The following is a 17,816-nucleotide window of genomic DNA, read 5'->3' as shown; positions in this document are numbered from 1 at the left end:
GAATGAATGATTGATCGATCGATTGTGGGGTTGACGCGTTGCATGGAAGGGGTAGATACTAATATCCGGGGGCTGGGGTGGGGTGAGGGTTGCAGCTGTGTGCTACCTTACTTACTATACTTACCTACTTACAGTGTTTATTTAGTACACAGTATCCAGTATCCACTGGCAGTATACAGTATCCAGTATACACATAACTACCACCCACCCACTAGAAGAGCTACCTACTTGAAGATACTCTCTACACGCTTCAGCAGTGTACTCTGTAGTCATACTGTGTATACTCGTACTTTTAGTGAAGTACGTAGCATTGACATTAACATTAATATTGTGCGGTGGGAAACGAAACGAAACGAAAACGAGGTGGCTAGCCAGTGAGGATCATGGTGATGTGATGTGATATGATTGATGTCTTGATCAGCGCACGCTATGATGTAACCGAGGACATAGGACATCGCCACGTCCATTCAAACAAGTAAAGGTAGTGTCTACTATAGACCCCTACAAAGTACACGAATGTACGCTTACAAAGTGCTAGTATATTAGTATCCTTAGCGAGCAAATCCATGACCGGTTCAGTTGCGTTCGACCTGACACGGGAGGGGAGGTCTTTCGGTGCATGACGTATCTTAACATCACAGCAGGCGGTTGTTAGCCCATCCTATTCGCCAGGCTTTGCTCGGGATGCATGGGGCAGTTCCTGGATACCGAGCATAGTATCTATCCAATCCAAGGCCGGTAGTACAGTGGCGTTCGTTTGAACGCGTTCGCTACTCGATGCTTCATTACTGGGTACTAACTAGGGTAGTACTTGGTGGAGGCAATACACACCGGGCCAGAGGGCAGGGGGCGACCGCGGATACGCAAACAAAGACAATAGTCAGGTAGCGTGAACGCTGGTAACGCGGATTGGTAAGGTAACTAGTAGTCGCAAAGATAATTCCATAGCGTGATCCAAAACCCGGAGTGGACAAAACTCGCAACCGTTCTTCCCGTACAGTAGTAGTCAGTTTAATGGAGGACAGGACAGACCGAAAGAAACCCCGAAACGCCAGCCAATGGTGAGAAATGAACAATATGCAGAGACAGAAATTGTGTACACAGAGGCAGACTTGAAAGAATAGGAAGAATAAGAGCCGAGAAAGCTTCAAGAAGATTCAACCATGAGTTAGAGTGCCGACCGTCGACGTCTATCAGGAAACAGGACCGGAACATGAGAGAAAAAGACAGGACTAGTGAAGATATGTACCAAATAGGGTATGCGATACCCACAAGGAGAGATATTCAGTAATGGATACGTACACCCGGGCGTGGATCTCAAAGCTCGTAGTCTACCTCGGATAGAAAAGGCGGATCGCATACGCGAGAAGCTGTAAATCGCCCATCACGCTGTGGTTGAAGGCGCACACTGGCTAGGGCGGTGTAGGTGTTTGCTGAATTTCGGGATGATCAGACCGATGCTTCTCGCGAGTGCGCATGTACATCCCTTCTGTTTGGGAATCGGGCGCCGTGGAAGGGTTTATTGAACGCGGAATCGCAGGTTGGGAAAGTTGCTGTTGCTGCTGGGCAACAATCTCTCTAGCGTAAAACTCCACAAGCATGGTTCCATATGCCTCGAGCTCTTCGACAGGAATCGACAGGCGAAAGTCGTTCAACAGCAAGAATTGAAGTTCAAGATGATTGAGTTCAACCAGTGGGAGTCCCCCAACCTGCGTAGAAACCAATACTGTTTAGCCATATGCCGAGAGAAAAAGGGAACCAAGATAGTGAGAGGGCCAATTACCTTTGCATAGCGAGAATTAGTATAGAAGACGTCAGAGAAGAATTTACTGGCACAAGTCACGCCCGCGATGACTAGCCGGTGAATATTGAAACTATCGACAACGAAAAAATGGGAAAGCTGATCTTCGTCTTCTTGCGGATTCAGAGAGGGTGATACCGAGGACGGTGTTGACGGGTCTTGCGCAGCTATCACAGCTGAAGAAGGTGGGGTGACCATGGGCGAGGCGTGCATCGATTGGGTTGTCAATTGCTCAGACGATGAGGATCTAGTACCATCGCCACCAGCCGGACGGTCCCAGCGACGCCGCAATCGCTCGAGTTGACCCTTATTGACCAGCTCAGCCATACGGTCAAAGTATACCAGCAGACTGAGGAAGACTTCATAGGTGGTAGGACAATACTTGTGTATCCTAGTCAAATAGCTGAGTATACTAATGCTCGGGATGTTTTTGCCATGGAATGCAAGAACACTTGTTGCTTGTGGGCTGAGACTGGTTGTGCCGTCGGGCGGAGGGATGTGACGATGGACGGATTCATGATGCGCATCGTTGGTGGTCGTGATCTTCATCAGGAGCCCAGCAACCATCTCGATTATGTCCGTGACCGGCATGGAGCTAATCTCGTACTGGCGCTCTTGTGTCCACTGCCCCGGCGCCCGATCCTTCTGCGCTAAGAACTCTTCACTAGCAAAGCTTTGGATGTGTGACAGATCCCGGACCTTGATCCGACTCGGCGAGTTCGCCTCGGATCCCCCCAGCGATCGCAGGGACTGAAAAGTTGGTCTCAGCTGGGGCGATGTTGGTGATGACTGGCTGCCCGGGTGCGGCACCGAGGTAGGTACCGCCGCGGTTGCATGGTGGCCACCGCTGGTGGGGTGAGACGGGTGTGTTGCGGGATGAGAAAGAGAGTCCGGGCGCGATGGATGGCTGGAGGTGGTGGTCGAGGTCATTGAGGCTGATGGAGGGTGAGGGTGGGTGTAGGCTGATCCCGGAGTGGCTGAAGACGCCCGCGTGGAGGGTTGAGAACTGGAGTGAGAGGGCCGGTTGATATAAGCCGGTACATCATGGGTTGGGTGGGAGGGTAGGCGAGCAGAGCCGGCGGCGGATGTTGATGGCGGGGCTGTGGACGAGGTGGGGGTGGTATTGGACGAGGCCGACCTAGAGCTGCCGGTCTCCAGGTGTGACGACGGGTGGTGAGAGGCCTGGTGATGAGACGAGGATCGATAGACGGATTCCGAAGAAGTGATGGCGCCCCCCAGCATTGTGTAGGAGGTATCCATGTACTCCGATCGCGGATGATTGACGAGGACCGATCCCATATCAGAACCGATGGGTTTGAGGAGGTAAGGCGCGGTCGATTCTGGAGAAGCCACAGGGCCGGCGGCCGAAGGTCAGCAACGGAAGTAGGCTAGAGAAGGGAGAGGGGTCATTGGAGGCCCCGAACACGAAAGGATTCATTCAAAAGCAAGGGCAGAGCAAAAGAAAGACAGGGAGGAAGTACAGGAGTATTAATTAACTTCAGTCAATGCCCCGGGGATTTGGGGAGGGGGGGGGGGGAGAAGCCTGGATCTGGAAGATCGCGGCGTGAGGGTCAGAGCACTGGGGAGGGAGAGGAAGTGGTGAGCCCGACCCAAGCCTGAAGCGGGAAGGGAATCACAGGCGATAGCTGGCAATGGGATGGTCCATTGCGATGAATCAGCGAGGGATAATCTGGGGGAGAGGGGGGAGAAAGAAGAGGAGATAACAACGGGGATAGAATGGGATAGTACTAATAACGGAGGATAAGGGAGGGAGGGAGCGAATGGACTGGATGGATAGGGTGGCGGAGACCGGTGGATGATGATGATGCAGGAAGGGAACAAGAAACTCGTCCGTCCCGGCAAGGTTGGGGGGGGTTCCACACCGGGAAGGCTCGACGACTCACTCACCTCACCCGAGTCTCCCGTCTAACTATGGATCTACACTGTAGATACGGAGTAATGATCAATGGATTGTTCTGGCTCAACACGATCCCAATGGAGCAAACCAGCGACGTCCGCCCTGACCCTGATATGGACTGACTTACCTATATGTACTTATGTGAGACGGAGGAATGCGACCTGGCGGTGATATGATACCGGAAGATGATCCATCATCTGGAGGGGCGCCGGGGTTCGGTCTACTGCTGCTATGTACTTACGATTTACGTAGTAGCTCGGGAGCGCGATCCTTACAGATGAAGGTTCCTTGCGGCGATACCAAGGAGGTGAGAAGTCGGTCCCGTGGATGCTGAAAATCTCCCTCATAGTAATACCGAACAGTCATTCTGCAATAGAATGGCCAATGTATCCTCATTGTCCTCATTATCATCACCACTTTCACCACGACTCACTTCTTGGTCCCAGACCAAACCCGATGGTCGCATTCAGGATCATCCTCCGCCTGGGGGTGCGATGGGCGAATGGCGGCTCATCCGCCGCCCAGGTGTCCAGGCGCGCCGGTTGATTGGTGGCGGCTCCAGCTGGACTCAAGGCGATGGCAGCCCATCACTGACCATGGCAGGACCGGATTGCTCTCCCTAATAATTAATTAAACCTATCTACGGAGTAGACACTCAGTGGTGGAGATAATAGCCTAGACTCCTCCACAGCCCCGTCCTAACTATTATCGTCCCATGAAAGACAAGGAACGCGTGATTACCGCTACTGCTTACAGAGCAGTAACCAGTAACTAGTAGGTTGATATATAGGTACTAGATGCCCAGGCATTCTATGATAGTCCAGGATATGTGTCTAGTCAGAGGCTTAGGCGTATGGCAATCTATCGGTAGTCCCCCACATATAGGCCCATGTCCCTCTTGGTGAAGTGAAGATGATGGTGCGCATGGATGGATCAATTGAGCCCAGGAGCTTCTTGGTTCTTGGTATGCGAGACAAAAACGAAACACCTATTCGGATGGAACCGAAATCCATAGATCAAATAGCAGCTAACAACAATAAGTCATCGTCCCGTATAGATACATTCGTTAATTGGTAATGCCCGGTCCGGAGTAGGCCGTGTCCGGCAGGTAGAGGTGCCGCTGCGCTCCCTTCGCCGTCAACACCACCATTCGGATCACACCTCCCGAGCTGCCATCCCATTTGATTGCCTCCTGCAGAGCTCCTCGGACGAATTCGACACCTTCTTCCTCCGTCATGCCTTCCTTCCAGTGGTTATCGCAGTAGCCATAGATATAGGTTGATCCGGATCCGCCGATGGAGTATGGTTGCTTGTGGAGGGATCCACCCAGAGGTATCGAGTACACTTGACCTCCGTGCTTGGGGTCGTATCCCGCAATGATGATACCAGCACTGTGGCCCGATGGTCAGCGATGGTTTGCGATCCCGGATATGGGGAAGAGTTGCCTACCTCAACATATCTTTGTTCTCGTAGCACAGCTCCTGGAACAGTGCTGCCGCGACCTGGGTACTGGGCGCCTCGTTGTTGACAATCGAATACATGTTGAGATGATAGGATACGATATCCGCCACGGCTTGGGTGTCCGCAGCTGATCCCGATCGGCAGCACCAGATTGTGTCGTGCACTTGCGTCAATTTGTCGGTGACTCGGTTGGCGATGTATGCTCCGGTTGTTGTTCGGCTGTCGGCACCCAATATAACACCATCCTTAAAGTTGATGGCCATGCTATTTCCCGTCAACTCATGAGATCCATGGCAATCGAAGACGATTGCACTCACATAGAAGTTCCTAGGCTGTACAGATGAGTTAGCCATCGTATGCTTGAGTTTCTGGGGTTGGTTGTGGGCACATACTTCACCTCTCCGCTCTTCAGGTGATTCATATCGACATGGATACCATCTGCAATAGCCCATCAGCCTTTGCCTCCTACCCTGATGCATCATTGCTGTGCCGCATGGAACTTCGACTCACCCTCGCCGAGCATCCCCGTCATACCGTGACCGACCATGGTGTCTGATGAGAGAATGGGAGGTAGGAGAAAGACTGCGTTAAATGAAGCAAGTGATGGAAGGAAAAAAGGCTGGGTTTGTGGTATAGTATGAAGAGTGCGAAGAAAACTCGTTGGCTGCTCAACAGGTCGGGTGGTTATGAGCTCTGACGGAGCTCTCAAGGCAGGCGAACGCGTTACGTTGGCAGCTGGAGCTGATTCCGCCGGGCGGTGAGCGACCGCAACTCTCCTACTGGGCGGTTCCCTTTCCCTTCCCCCCAGCCAGACCACCCGATGAAACAAACCGATACATTATCTCCCGCTGAAGGGGTATCTCTCCGGATTGCGAACTGCATCACCTAGCCTTTCACCTCCCCCCTGACCCCAGCTGCCCAGATTGGTTTCTCCGAGCCACCTCTTCGGACCTATCTCCGCCAAGTCGATCACCTGCGCCAACTATACTGCCCAGGTAACCATTATTGTTCTACAGCCATGTCGGAGTCGCCGCCCCCACCGTCTTGGAGTGTCGCTAGCATGGCCAACAGCGCCGTCCAGTTTCTACGATTGCCTGTTCTGGCGTCCTCGGGATTGGCTGTTGTCGCCAGCGGTCTCTTATATTTCAAGCAAAAGTTTGTGCTACCCTCTCGTTGCCTCTGGTGGAGACGCATGTCTATAGCCGATGCCCACGAGCTGACCCCTTATGCAGCGAGCTGATCTACCCCCGCAACGTTCCCGTGGACGCACGCACAAATGTACCCAAGCCACAACAATTCGGCATCACCGACTTCGAGGACCTCCAGATTCCTACTCCTGACGGCGAATCATTACATGCCTTTTTTATCCGCCCTTCACGCAAACTCCCAGGCCGGGATATTACCGTGTTGATGTTCCATGGGAACGCAGGCAACATTGGCCATAGAATTCCCATCGCAAAAGTTCTGCAGGACATGCTGGGTTGCAATGTATTGATGCTAGAATATCGTGGTTATGGTCTGTCTACGGGGACGCCGGATGAGACCGGTCTGAAACGCGACGCGCAGACAGGGCTGGACTATATCCGACAACGAGCCGAAACCAGGGATAGCAAGATCATTGTGTATGGACAAAGTCTTGGAGGAGCAGTATCCATCAATTTGGTCGCCAATAACCAAGACAATGGCGCGGTTGCAGGTTTGATCCTCGAAAACACGTTCTTGAGTATTCGCAAGTTGATTCCATCGTATGTTCCAAACCCCTCCGGATAGTCATCCAAGCTATCAATCTAGGAGAGGTGCGACACAGAGCTGACTTTCTCAGGGTCTTCCCTCCTGCGCGGTATCTTGCCCGCTTTTGCCACCAGTACTGGACTAGCGAAGACATTATACCCAAAATTACAAAAGTGCCCATCCTTTTCCTCAGTGGATTGAAGGATGAGATAGTCCCGTGAGTTTCTTCCCGAACCATCTGCAATAAATCAGTGTGAGCGCTTTACTGACATGCCATCAACGCGTGAATAGTCCGTCCAACATGACCCAGCTCTTCGCCATCTCCAAATCTGACCGCAAGATTTGGCGTACGCTTCCCAATGGCGCTCACAACGATAGCGTTGCTGAACCGGGCTATTTTGAGCATATCCTCTCTTTTGTGACGGAGGAAGTCCTTGCAAATGAGCAGTGAGCCACCCTTTGCCATGGAAGTTACAGGACAGATCCGCCACAAGGCCCCTCAGCGCATGCTATACGAACTTGTACCGTCGGCTGCTTTGGGCCGCTTCTATAACACTGACGGATCTTCGGTTGTTCTCGACTTAACAAGCCCACGAATTCATGACTAACATTTGACCCCCCTGGGCGTCTTTACCGATAAAATGTCCCCAAAGCCTGCCGATCTGTAATATTCTTTGGCAAGATTTCTTCTAGCAGCCTCTGCAGAAGCCGCTTCGATTACACGCTTTGTGTCAACCTTTCCATGCTCCCCCTTGTTTACCTTTCCTTGTCTTCATAGCTTGTTCCCGCATGTTTATCCTCCGATGGTCCCGAGGTGATAATGTTTCTAGGGCCTCTTAATTGCGCATATGGCATTGACTCGAGTTATGTATTCATATCGACCATGCTTCAGCGATCGTCTGCTTCCCGCTTCGCAACCCTTTTCTGTTCCCCCCGTGGGGCTTGCTCCGTTCCCCCTTGTGATGATATTTGACTTTCTGGGCGTTACTGAGTCTGGCACTACCTTTTACACTGATTTCTGATTCCCCGATGGTGTTTTGAATTGACTTTCCTTTGGCTGTCTTCGACTGGATGCGCTCATGTATCTATGGGCGAAGGATCTATGCATGTGACCTAGATTTAGAAACTAGCTGGTGGTCAAAATCACCCTTCCTTTGGATGGGCTGTATGATCCGATGATGTTGCACTGTACCTGTATCGACACAATAATTCATGCTAGCTGGCGCTCTGGCTTGATGCTGCTGCTTGGTGATGTGATTATGATATTAGACTGTCAATCAAGATACTACAGCCATGTCGCATATTCACCAGATTACAAAAGCTGATCAGGTAGTTATTGGCTGTAGCAAGGCCCCGGTACTTAGTACGAGCTCCAGATTTGGATTACACTCACACTCAGCCATTCATGGCATTGATTCTTCAACACATACCAATCAATGCTGCTGAATCTGATAGAAACCGTGGTCCTGCGTAACCAAGTGACCAGCTGACACAATGACTCAGCAGCATAGTGGCGCTGGATAACCAGACGGCCCCACGTGGATCCGGGCGGAATTACTGAACAACGGCTCATGCCATCATGCAAGGTTCACTAAACTACGGAGTATCGCCTGCTGCCAATCATCTAACAAGCCGCTCATTATTGCTGGCAACTCCCACTTCTCTCCTTTTGGCCCATTTTGAGCTGCTTCACTGTATCTATCTCATTTGTTGTTTCAGGTCTCTACCCGTGTCTCTCCTTCGTTCTGTCTCTCGTTAGATCTGCCCGCGAATCTTGGAAACCTAAACCAAGCATTTCCTCGACGGGCCACTTGGCGATCTGGCCCGCCATTGACGGCTTCTATTGATTTGCGAATTGCGATATCCCTGAAACCCACCACTTGTACCCACCATGGCAAACCGCCAGATTACTCGGCGCATCCTCATCAGCCTTGCCATCTCTATATTTCTGATATTCGTCTTCTTCATCAAGCCCGACGGGCCTCCTAGCCCCGCGATCCGTGCCCCGGGTCACATCGACAAGTCTGCGCCGGCTGTGCTGTCGAAAGATGACCTCACCAAGGGAGAGGTTGTGATGCCCCGACTGGGGAACGCAACTGCCAAGTATGCTACACTTCCACCCCTCGTCCGCAACTCTACTGACCGAAGGGGGAACATCGCAGGGCGGAATTGGGTCGTGCGACGTGGAAGTACTTCCACACCATGCTTGCGCGGTATCCCGAAGATCCCACGGAGGAGCAGCAGGAAACGCTTCGATCATTCATCTACCTTTTCGCGCGCCTCTACCCATGGTAAATAGCCTTCTTGCTGCCTTCCGTTATACTCGTCGCTGGAGCTAACTGGTCACTCAGCGGAGAATGCGCATCCCATTTCCAAGGCCATCTGAAGAAATACCCGCCGCAGGTTTCGTCGCGCAACATCGCCGCGGGATGGGGCTGCTTCATCCACAACGAGGTCAATACCATGCTTGAAAAACCGCTTTTTGACTGTAACAATATCGGGGACTTCTACGACTGCGGTTGTGCCGGGGATGAAGAAGACGACCAGGAGACTGGGACGGATAAGAAAGATAAGGCTCAGGCCGCCACTCGAGACGAGGCCGATGATGCCGAAGACGCGACATTTCCGGCCGAGATATCCTAGGAAGTGTTGGTATTTCCCTTGCTCCATACCGCATGCATGGAGACGGTACTGATCCGACGATGTAGGACGACACGGGATGAACAGGACCCAGAAACTTTGCGTTCTGCCCGTGCACTTGGTTGCGTTGCAGATTCGGTATCTTATACCCATCACTTATCTTCTATATTCCACCAGCGCAGGATCGCTGAGTGCTTTGGACCGGGATCATTACATTAGCGTATACTCCACTACAGTCACACTCATTGAAGTTCCGCATACATCATACGGAAGTCAAGTCGTATTTTGCATGTGAACCATCCTGTTCCTGTAAGCACACGGACATCTCGGGGGAGGATCTGTCCCTCCGCGCAGTAATCCCTACGTCAGGGTAACAGGATTTTTGCAGTCGCACAGATGTAAAAGAAGCCCCCCCCCCCCGCCAGGAGACTCAGCAAGCGATGCGCAGATGATGATAGGTGTGGTAGGTAAAGTTGCGAAGATATGCACCACTGCGCGCATGACTGTAGCGACGCATCTGACTGACGCGGCTGACCAAGTCTGGGGGGTGAGTTGGGATCCGATAACAAGGAAAGCATTAATTGTCGCATCCGCCACCTAAACAACCGACCGACGGTCTTCTCAGCGTATACAAATCGCAGCAGTTCAGCCATCTGTCTACATAGCGATAGCCTCGAGTCGCAAGAGACACGGCTGAAACCCAGCGTTTAGATGGTAAACGCTAAAAACCCCCGGGGATTCGATACGCGCGGGCTACCACCAAAACAGAACCCTACTGGCGAACGAGGTCCATGAACAACCTCCAGGCTCCAAGGATCCCGGGATACCAGACCAAGGCTGGCTCGAACCGAAAGTCTAATCAGCTACGCCGTACAGAGCTTCTTATCATCCGTGGGATCGTATCGCCCTTCCACGCCAGCGCTACACTAACCGGAGGGGCGGGTGAAGCTCGTTGGTAACTGGTTGATGAGCCCTTCTTGCTGCACGGAATCGAGTCTCCTGACGAGTCTGTGCTGTGTCTGGATGCGCAGGCGCTGTTCTGTTCCCTCTTGGCCTCTGATCAACGGGTCATCATACCAGCAATTGCATGGGTTCCCAGGTCTAGTTGACCGCCAGGTTCGTCGCTGGGCCGGGTGTTCAGGCCAGCATGATGGCGTAAAGGGGACAATTGGAAAGTGCGTAGATACAGTTCCTGATGGGATGGACAGGAGGTCCGATTGGAGCCCATTTTAAAACATCGTCGGTGGATCTGGCATGAAGGCGTGTTCATGTTGCTTCGACCTGGATGGTCGGTTAGTCTTGCGGCCTGCGGGGAACATCTTGAATGCCTGAGGTATCAGGTATCAGTCTGTGGTCCGAGGTTTTCAATTAGTCCCAAAAGGGACAAACGCGATCCAGAGTTGAGTTTTGGCTTTTTTTTTTTTTTTTTTTTTTTTTTTGTCGCGCCGAAAAGAACAAGCAAAAGCAAAAAAGGAAGAATTCCGTAGGCGCCGTGCTTCGTTCCTGGGATCTGGCGGTGGTTTATTTATCTCGCCCAGTTGCTTATTCTTAATCTGCTCCTGCTGTCCTACAACCCCTCGTATTTGTTGTTGCGCCGACAACAACAACAACACCCGGAGAGCCTCGTCTCGTGTCTCACTTCCTGGACTGGTCGTCGTCGCGCGCAGGGATCCATCCATTTGTCGCCAGTCGCCAGGAATCCAGATCGCTTGGTCGGCTTATTCCCCGACAGGTTCATTGCGGGTCCAAAAGGACTAGTGCCAGCCCGGATTGTCTTCTTTTCTTCCCTTCTCGATTTTCTATCTCGATCCAGTTCGATTACACCATTCCCGCGGCAGTCTCAAGTCGCGCAGCCACTTATCCACTCGTACGCGCATTACATCGCCCGGTCAATCAACATGGTTTCTTTCTCCTGCGAGGTGAGTTGTCTGTGTCTCGGTTGTCACATCACAAGTGGGTTCCAGCGCGGAACTCTACTTGCTCGCGGAGTGGGATGGATTGCTGACTTGCTGCCTCTCTCTTTGTCTCTAGGCCTGCGGTGATATCCTCACCAAGAAGAAGCTCGATCCCCATCGCAACCAATGTCGCGGCGCTACTTTCACCTGTATCGACTGCATGGTGCACTTCTGGGGCACTGAATACAGATCGCACACGGTACGATTTCATCCTTCTTTGTTCGCTTTATCTCTCTACCCCGAATAATGTGTCTGCTCTTTTCGCGATTGGGTCTTTGGCGGTTTAGCTGGTGTGGCACTCAAGGCCCGTCGCTCCTCGTTTTGATTTGTCGATCGAACATCCTAATCTGTTATGAGTTGGGGACTGACTTGCCTTGTTTTAGTCATGCATGTCCGAGGCGCAGAAGTACCAGGGCGCGCTCTACAAGGAGAAGCCTGTGAAGAACCAACGGAAACAACAAAACAATCCCAAGCAGAACCAGAAGCAGAACCCCCATGGTCACCGTGCTCCCTACGTGGAAGATGCGAACGATACCGATAACCCGCCGCCGGCTCCATCCCCCCCTCTGGCCGGCGCTGGCAAGACCTCGGGTGCCCCCGCCGCCGATGGCAACAAGCCGGTCAACGTATTCGATTACATGGTCGCGGAGAATACCCCCAACGCGTCGAAAGTCTCTCTTGGCGGGTCCAAGGAGCAGATGAAGATGGTGGCCAACGCTCGTTCCGTTTTCGAGCCAAGTGACTCGCTGGCGCGCGTCGATACTGATGCCGATGAGGAAAGCAAAGCCTATGATGTTGCATACGAGGAAAACGGCTTCTCCTACGGAACTGGTCCCATCAAGGAGTCGGGCAAGGTCGCCAATGCCTCGGTGGAATTCATGACACCTGCGCCGAAGAAGAAGAAGGATCGCTCGCGCGAGGCCAAGGCCAGCGCCACCACCAGCGAAAAGAAGCGCAAGCGTCGCACCGAGGACCATGACATGGAGGACGCCGATACGCCGATGATGGAAGCGCCGTCTAGCGTCGTGAACCACCCGGGCACTCCCATGCTGAACCACTCTGGGTTGACGGGGGGATTGAACCGGATGCTCCGCTCGCCGTCTGTCGACGATGAAGGGCGCGAGGACCACCCTCGTCGGCGCTATCAGGATCCTTCGTCGCCCATCAAGCGCACCCGGCGCGATGAGAAGGAGGGCAATGGGGACGCCGGCCTGGGTATCTCCATGAAGAGCCGTGCCGAACGTCTCGTCTCATCCATGTTCGGTGGGTCTTCCGTCTCCGGAAGCAGTGTGAACAGCCGCGAACCCTCGGCAAAGGCTGGGCGTCATGAAGATGGCCGGTCCAAGAAACTGCCCAAGGTCCGCACCGCCTCGAACGGGCAGAGCACGTCATCCGATGCTAGCAAGAGCAAGCGTAAGAGTAGCTCTCAAACCGACGGGGATCGGCCCTCGCGTCGCCTCAAGCAGGTTGAGTATTCCGAGTCTCGCCAGGGCGACGACGGCCGCGAGGTGGTGGTTTACCAGCAAAGCACCGTCCCGGATGGCTTGCAGCGAGAGATGGCCGCCCACTTCATGTCCCTGGTAACCAAGGGCCCGGACAGCACGCGGGGATTCTCGATGAACAAGGTCTTGAAGCGGTTCCATCGCGACTTCACGGACGAGTATGACGGCGACCGTGGACGCGACCAGGGCGACAGTCGTGCGGATCGGGAACGGAGAATCGACGACGAGAAGGAGTTGTGGCGGACATTGCGGGTGAAGCAGAACGAGCGGGGCGAGGTCGTGCTTTTCTTCTGATCAATCGTAGGATAGGGAGGATGCCTTTTTTTTTTTTTTTTTTTTCTTGGTCCTTTGTTTCATGGTGCATAGCGAGTATTATTGATGGTTGTTATCTGAAGATTCAAGATTTACTCAGATGTGTACATGGAGTTTCACAATTTCCCTCCCTCGAGGGTCCCGCTATGAGTAATTTGCGATATAAATGACTCGACGGCGCAGCACTAGACAAGCCCTGTCCACCATGACTCATAATGACAGCGCCTGAGATTCCGAGCCTGACATTTGACTTGTCTTATCGGAGCAGGTCTTCATAAACCTGAACCTGGTAGTTACTTAGACTGGTAGTAGTAATATTAGTCCCGTTCCTGTTGTATCCATCCATTCCCTCTCGGAGGCAAACCCGCCGCCACCCGATCCAGCTTCGAGCTCCAGGAACGAACATTATCTACTTTCTTCCGCACGCTTCTTTCTTCTCTCTTGCCCCCCGCGCAAACCCCCCATCTCAAAGCCCATTCTTTTCGTTTGACCAGGAGTGGCGGTTGTCCTTCTTTTCCCCTCTCGCTCTTATCGCGATCGCCCGCTTTATCGCTACTCCTAGTGGATGCTCGTCCTCCCACCCCTCGAAACTTTCAACCCACTCTCAGGGACCCGGGAGACCATGTCGCTACCTCCAGCACCCCCCGCGGACGGGAACTCCTCGCGGCCCAGACCTTCTAGACGAGGCAGAGGCCGGGGCGGTCGTGGTTCGTCCAATCGACACACAACCCCAGCACAGGCACCGACTTCGGCACCAACACCCTCATCCACCGACGCGCAACCGCAGGCTCAACAACCCGCCGACGCTACGACATCACACACGTCTGGACATACACCACGTCCCCCACGAGGACCCAGAGGAGGCAAAAGAGGCGGAAGAGGAGCAGGCGCACAAAACTCGAATGTGAGCCGACGGCAGGGCCGAGCACGCGGTGGCGGCGACCAGGCAACCCTTCCCACAGGCCGGCGATTCGAAGGCCGGTTAACGAAAGCAGAGCACACCGTGGAGGATGGCCAGGAGATACAGGGGAGCGCAGGTGCAGGGGCGGAGGATGCTACGGACGCCGGGTTGCGGGCGGATGCGCCAACGTTCGTGCCAGGAGGAGCTGCGCAGCCCGCGGAAGAAGTTCCCAAGGGTGCGTCTGCTGCTGGTGGTGCTGGGAAAGGCAAATCCAGAGCGAAGAATCCTCAGCCTCGACCGCCGCCGCCGCCGAAAGTCACCACGAAATCAGTCGCCCCCGATATTGCCACCCGGATCCACGAAGATATCGCGCACAACCTCTACGAATGTCCGATCTGCACGGCGGAGCTGGGGAAGATGTCGCGGGTCTGGTCGTGCGGTCTCTGCTGGACCGTCTTCCATCTGAGCTGCGTGAAGAAGTGGTCGAGGAATGAGGGCGCGGCTGCTCAGGATGCGGCGCGCCGACAGGGTGATGGCGAGAGCAGTGCGCCTCGTGCGTGGCGCTGTCCTGGCTGCAATTTGCCCCAGGAGGTGTTTCCCTCGTCTTACTCGTGCTGGTGCGAGAAGGAGGTAGATCCACGCCCGCTTCCTGGTCTTCCTCCACATTCGTGCGGGCAGACGTGCTCGCGTGCGCGTAAAGGATGCCCGCATCCGTGTGATGCGACTTGTCATGCCGGGCCATGTACGCCTTGTACTGCTATGGGCCCGACGCAGGATTGCTTTTGCGGCCGCAACTCGTCTACAAAGCGTTGCCAGGATACCGACTACGACAATGGGTGGAGTTGTGGGGAGATCTGTGGTGACCTGCTGCCCTGTGGGGAGCATACTTGCTCTCGCCCGTGCCATGAGGGTCTCTGTGGCTCCTGCGAGGTCAAGATTGAGGCGCGTTGCTACTGCGGAAAAGTACAGTCCGAGATGCTGTGTAGCTCCAAGGACGAGGAGTTGGACAGCGAGATGCTGCATGAGGGTCAAACCGAAGGGGAGGGAGAGATCGAGGAATGGGTAGGGTGTTTTAACTGTGGAGATCAGTGCAACCGCCCCTTCGACTGCGGAGTCCACTTCTGCGAGAAGAGCTGCCACGCGCAAGATGCCCACCCTGCTCACTGTCCAAGATCTCCCGACGTGGTGCCAAATTGCCCTTGCGGCAAGACACCGCTGGCTAGCATTCCTGGATCCTCACCTCGGACATCTTGCGAGGATCCGATCGCCCACTGTTCAGAAGCCTGTGGCAAGTTGCTGCCATGTGGACACCAATGCGAGAAGATCTGCCATATTGGATCCTGCGGCCCCTGTATGCAGAAAGTTCCCATACAATGCCGTTGCGGACGCAACACCTTCCAGACCATTTGCCCTCAGGGCGGAATGGAGCCACCGCAGTGTTTCCGCATCTGCAAAGCTGGTTTACACTGTGGCCGCCATGCGTGCACCGAGCGGTGCTGCGCTGGCGAGCAGAAGGCGATTGAGCGTCAGGCCATGCGCCGAAAGCTCAAATCGCATCTCCGGCCCAGCGACGAGGATGTCGAGGCCGAACACATCTGCACCCGGATCTGTGGCCGTATGCTGAAATGCGGACGGCACACATGCCCGGAGATTTGTCACAAGGGGCCCTGCAACACCTGCAGGGAGGCGATTTTCGAGGAGATCTCGTGTAACTGCGGTCGATCTATCTTGCATCCGCCTTTGCCCTGCGGGACACAGCCCCCAGCGTGCTCGTCTCCGTGCGAGCGTCCCAAACCCTGTGGCCATCCTCAGACGCCCCATAATTGCCACACGGACGACGAAAGCTGCCCCAAGTGCCCATACCTGACGGAGAAGCCATGCCTGTGCGGAAAGCGGGTGTTGAAGAACCAACCCTGCTGGCTGGCAGACGCGCGGTGCGGCCAGGTTTGCGGCGAGCTGCTCAAATGCGGCTCCCATACGTGCCAGAAGCATTGCCATCGACCCGGTGACTGCGAGGATGCGTTGAGGCCTTGCCAGCAGGGATGTGGAAAGACCAAGACAATGTGCGGCCACCCCTGTGCCGATCCCTGTCATGCTCCGTACCCATGTTCCGAGAAGACGCCCTGCACGTTCATGATCACGGTAACATGTGGCTGTGGACGACTCCGCCAGGAGCGCCGCTGCAACGCAGCCAAGGCCGTCGTCTCCAAGGGCCAGCTCCAGCAGGCGCAACGAGGCCCAGCCATTACTCCACTGACCTGCGATGACGAATGTGGCCGCCTTGAGCGAAACCGGTCTCTGGCCTCAGCCCTCGGCGTCGACATCAACCCATCAACCACCGTCTCCCAAACCCTCACCTCCACCAACCTGCCCTACTCCGCCGAAACCCTAGACATCTACATCCAACTCTCCTCCTCCTACCCACTGTCCACCCTCCAAACCCTCGAATCCACCCTGCACGCCCTCGCCACAAGCACAACCCAGCGCTCGACCCGCTTCCAGCCCGCCAAATCCCCGCTCCGCGCCTTCGCCCACTCCCTCGCCGCCGACTGGGGCTTCGCCAGCGAAAGCTTCGACCCCGAACCCCACCGCCACGTCTTCATCCTCAAGCCCACCATCTGGACCCCGCCCCTCTTCGGCACCGGTAACGGCACGGCCATCGGCATCGGCGGCATGAGCGTCGCCGACTGCGTCAAGCTCCGCGAGCGCCAGCGCGCCAAGGAACAAGAAGCCCAGCGCCTCGCCGCCGCGGAGATCAAGGCCCAACGGGAGGCCGCGCGCGCACACCTCAACGGGGCAAGCGATGGCGGCTGGGCGCAGGTGGCTGCCTCCCGGAAGAGCAATTCCGGCCTTAGTAGTGCGCGCAGCACCACCCCGCTCACTGCGTCGGCTGCTGCTTCCCCGTGGTCCTCGACTATGTTCTCGGCCCTGGCGGGCGATGATACAGACGGCCACCCGAAGAAGGAGAAGCTCGTTCTTCGATCGGGGGTCAAGCAGCTGCGCGGTCTGGGGCAGGGGTCGTCTACGTCTAGTGCTACTGTGGACAAGGACAAGGATGAGGATAAAGGGCAGAGTAGTTCCACTGATGCCGTGGTGGAGAGTTGGGAGCAGGAGGTCGAGGAGTAGTTAGTCGGTTCGGAGGTCATTTACTGCATCTCACCTGGTCATTTTCTCCCCGTCCCCCTCCCGAGGACCCAGGATAATGATGGTGGGATTGATGATGACGTTCGATGAATGGCTCGGTCATGTGAGCCTGCGTCTGGATTTACTTTTTTGTTCTGCTTTATGCCCATCGACCATGATAGTATTGTATTTCCTTTGACTGTACTGTACTGTTGTTCAGTTAGCGTGCATTTCATGCCTGGCTGGCTGGCTGGTAGCAGCGGGGATTTCTTCTTGTTTCTTTTTGACTTTCATAGACATCAAAAGTTTGAAATGATAGATGGATGGATGGATGGGTGGATGGCATTATGCGTGTATCTACTTCTACTTATAAGTTAATGAATGTCTTCTACTCTTTAGTTTTGTTTATGATAGTAGGTGGATTCTGTGTCCGACTGCAGCAGTAGTGGTGAATGAATACAAGGGTTGGTTG

General features: G+C 54.4%; 7 protein-coding genes across 7 annotated transcripts; 4 read left to right on the top strand and 3 right to left on the bottom strand.

Annotated features, from left to right (window-relative positions):
• Nucleotides 1-1,412: 1,412 nt before the first annotated feature.
• Nucleotides 1,413-3,100, bottom strand: BO70DRAFT_299929 (putative cyclin-dependent protein kinase complex component; the record flags this gene model as incomplete). The annotated part of the gene is made up of 2 exons (XM_025539653.1): nucleotides 1,413-1,709; nucleotides 1,784-3,100. 2 exons carry the CDS (start codon nucleotides 3,098-3,100, stop codon nucleotides 1,413-1,415), a joined length of 1,614 nt encoding a protein of 537 aa, XP_025395540.1.
• Nucleotides 3,101-4,710: 1,610 nt separating this feature from the next.
• Nucleotides 4,711-5,871, bottom strand: pre3 (proteasome core particle subunit beta 1). The gene is made up of 5 exons (XM_025544155.1): nucleotides 5,691-5,871; nucleotides 5,573-5,618; nucleotides 5,498-5,512; nucleotides 5,169-5,444; nucleotides 4,711-5,110 (listed from the first exon to the last, which is right to left on the bottom strand). Exons 1-5 carry the CDS (start codon nucleotides 5,725-5,727, stop codon nucleotides 4,786-4,788), a joined length of 699 nt encoding a protein of 232 aa, XP_025395539.1. The 5' UTR covers nucleotides 5,728-5,871; the 3' UTR covers nucleotides 4,711-4,785.
• A 327-nt stretch (nucleotides 5,872-6,198) lies between these two features.
• BO70DRAFT_374124 (alpha/beta hydrolase) lies at nucleotides 6,199-7,362 on the top strand (the record flags this gene model as incomplete). The annotated part of the gene is made up of 4 exons (XM_025544954.1): nucleotides 6,199-6,335; nucleotides 6,413-6,925; nucleotides 7,003-7,128; nucleotides 7,203-7,362. The coding sequence occupies 4 exons, from the start codon at nucleotides 6,199-6,201 to the stop codon at nucleotides 7,360-7,362; spliced, it is 936 nt and encodes a 311-aa protein (XP_025395538.1).
• Nucleotides 7,363-8,549: 1,187 nt separating this feature from the next.
• On the top strand, nucleotides 8,550-9,791 carry BO70DRAFT_365767 (flavin-linked sulfhydryl oxidase ERV2). Its single transcript, XM_025544154.1, has 4 exons — nucleotides 8,550-9,014; nucleotides 9,074-9,202; nucleotides 9,263-9,559; nucleotides 9,620-9,791. Exons 1-3 carry the CDS (start codon nucleotides 8,803-8,805, stop codon nucleotides 9,552-9,554), a joined length of 633 nt encoding a protein of 210 aa, XP_025395537.1. The 5' UTR covers nucleotides 8,550-8,802; the 3' UTR covers nucleotides 9,555-9,559; nucleotides 9,620-9,791.
• A 19-nt stretch (nucleotides 9,792-9,810) lies between these two features.
• BO70DRAFT_147249 (uncharacterized protein) lies at nucleotides 9,811-10,361 on the bottom strand. The gene has a single exon (XM_025538172.1). It carries the CDS (start codon nucleotides 10,202-10,204, stop codon nucleotides 9,917-9,919), a length of 288 nt encoding a protein of 95 aa, XP_025395536.1. The 5' UTR covers nucleotides 10,205-10,361; the 3' UTR covers nucleotides 9,811-9,916.
• Nucleotides 10,362-11,129: 768 nt separating this feature from the next.
• BO70DRAFT_365764 (LYAR-type C2HC zinc finger protein) lies at nucleotides 11,130-13,347 on the top strand. The gene is made up of 3 exons (XM_025544153.1): nucleotides 11,130-11,470; nucleotides 11,583-11,705; nucleotides 11,890-13,347. The coding sequence occupies exons 1-3, from the start codon at nucleotides 11,450-11,452 to the stop codon at nucleotides 13,300-13,302; spliced, it is 1,557 nt and encodes a 518-aa protein (XP_025395535.1). The 5' UTR covers nucleotides 11,130-11,449; the 3' UTR covers nucleotides 13,303-13,347.
• A 595-nt stretch (nucleotides 13,348-13,942) lies between these two features.
• Nucleotides 13,943-17,212, top strand: BO70DRAFT_266077 (putative NF-X1 finger transcription factor; the record flags this gene model as incomplete). The annotated part of the gene is made up of 1 exon (XM_025538946.1): nucleotides 13,943-17,212. A coding segment is annotated over one exon (3,270 nt), but the record flags the coding sequence as incomplete, so codon positions are not given.
• Between the last annotated feature and the right edge of the window lie 604 nt (nucleotides 17,213-17,816).

This window comes from Aspergillus heteromorphus (assembly GCF_003184545.1).
Source record: "Aspergillus heteromorphus CBS 117.55 chromosome Unknown BO70scaffold_33, whole genome shotgun sequence".
Taxonomy (NCBI): Eukaryota; Fungi; Ascomycota; class Eurotiomycetes; order Eurotiales; family Aspergillaceae; genus Aspergillus; species Aspergillus heteromorphus.
Note: the sequence above shows the minus strand (reverse complement) of the source record. Positions and strands in the feature narration are given on the sequence as shown.

Coding starts and splice junctions, on each gene's coding strand:
- BO70DRAFT_365767 (XM_025544154.1), top strand. CDS start 8,803: ATGGCAAACCGCCAGATTACTCGGCGCATCCTCATCAGCCTTGCCATC. Junction 9,015..9,073: donor CTGGGGAACGCAACTGCCAA/GTATGCTACACT, acceptor GGAACATCGCAG/GGCGGAATTGGGTCGTGCGA. Junction 9,203..9,262: donor TTCGCGCGCCTCTACCCATG/GTAAATAGCCTT, acceptor CTGGTCACTCAG/CGGAGAATGCGCATCCCATT.
- BO70DRAFT_365764 (XM_025544153.1), top strand. CDS start 11,450: ATGGTTTCTTTCTCCTGCGAG. Junction 11,471..11,582: donor TGGTTTCTTTCTCCTGCGAG/GTGAGTTGTCTG, acceptor CTTTGTCTCTAG/GCCTGCGGTGATATCCTCAC. Junction 11,706..11,889: donor CTGAATACAGATCGCACACG/GTACGATTTCAT, acceptor GCCTTGTTTTAG/TCATGCATGTCCGAGGCGCA.
- pre3 (XM_025544155.1), bottom strand. CDS start 5,727: ATGGTCGGTCACGGTATGACGGGGATGCTCGGCGAGG. Junction 5,619..5,690: donor GACGGGGATGCTCGGCGAGG/GTGAGTCGAAGT, acceptor GGGCTATTGCAG/ATGGTATCCATGTCGATATG. Junction 5,111..5,168: donor GAGAACAAAGATATGTTGAG/GTAGGCAACTCT, acceptor ATCGGGCCACAG/TGCTGGTATCATCATTGCGG.
- BO70DRAFT_147249 (XM_025538172.1), bottom strand. CDS start 10,204: ATGGCTGAACTGCTGCGATTTGTATACGCTGAGAAGACCGTCGGTCGG.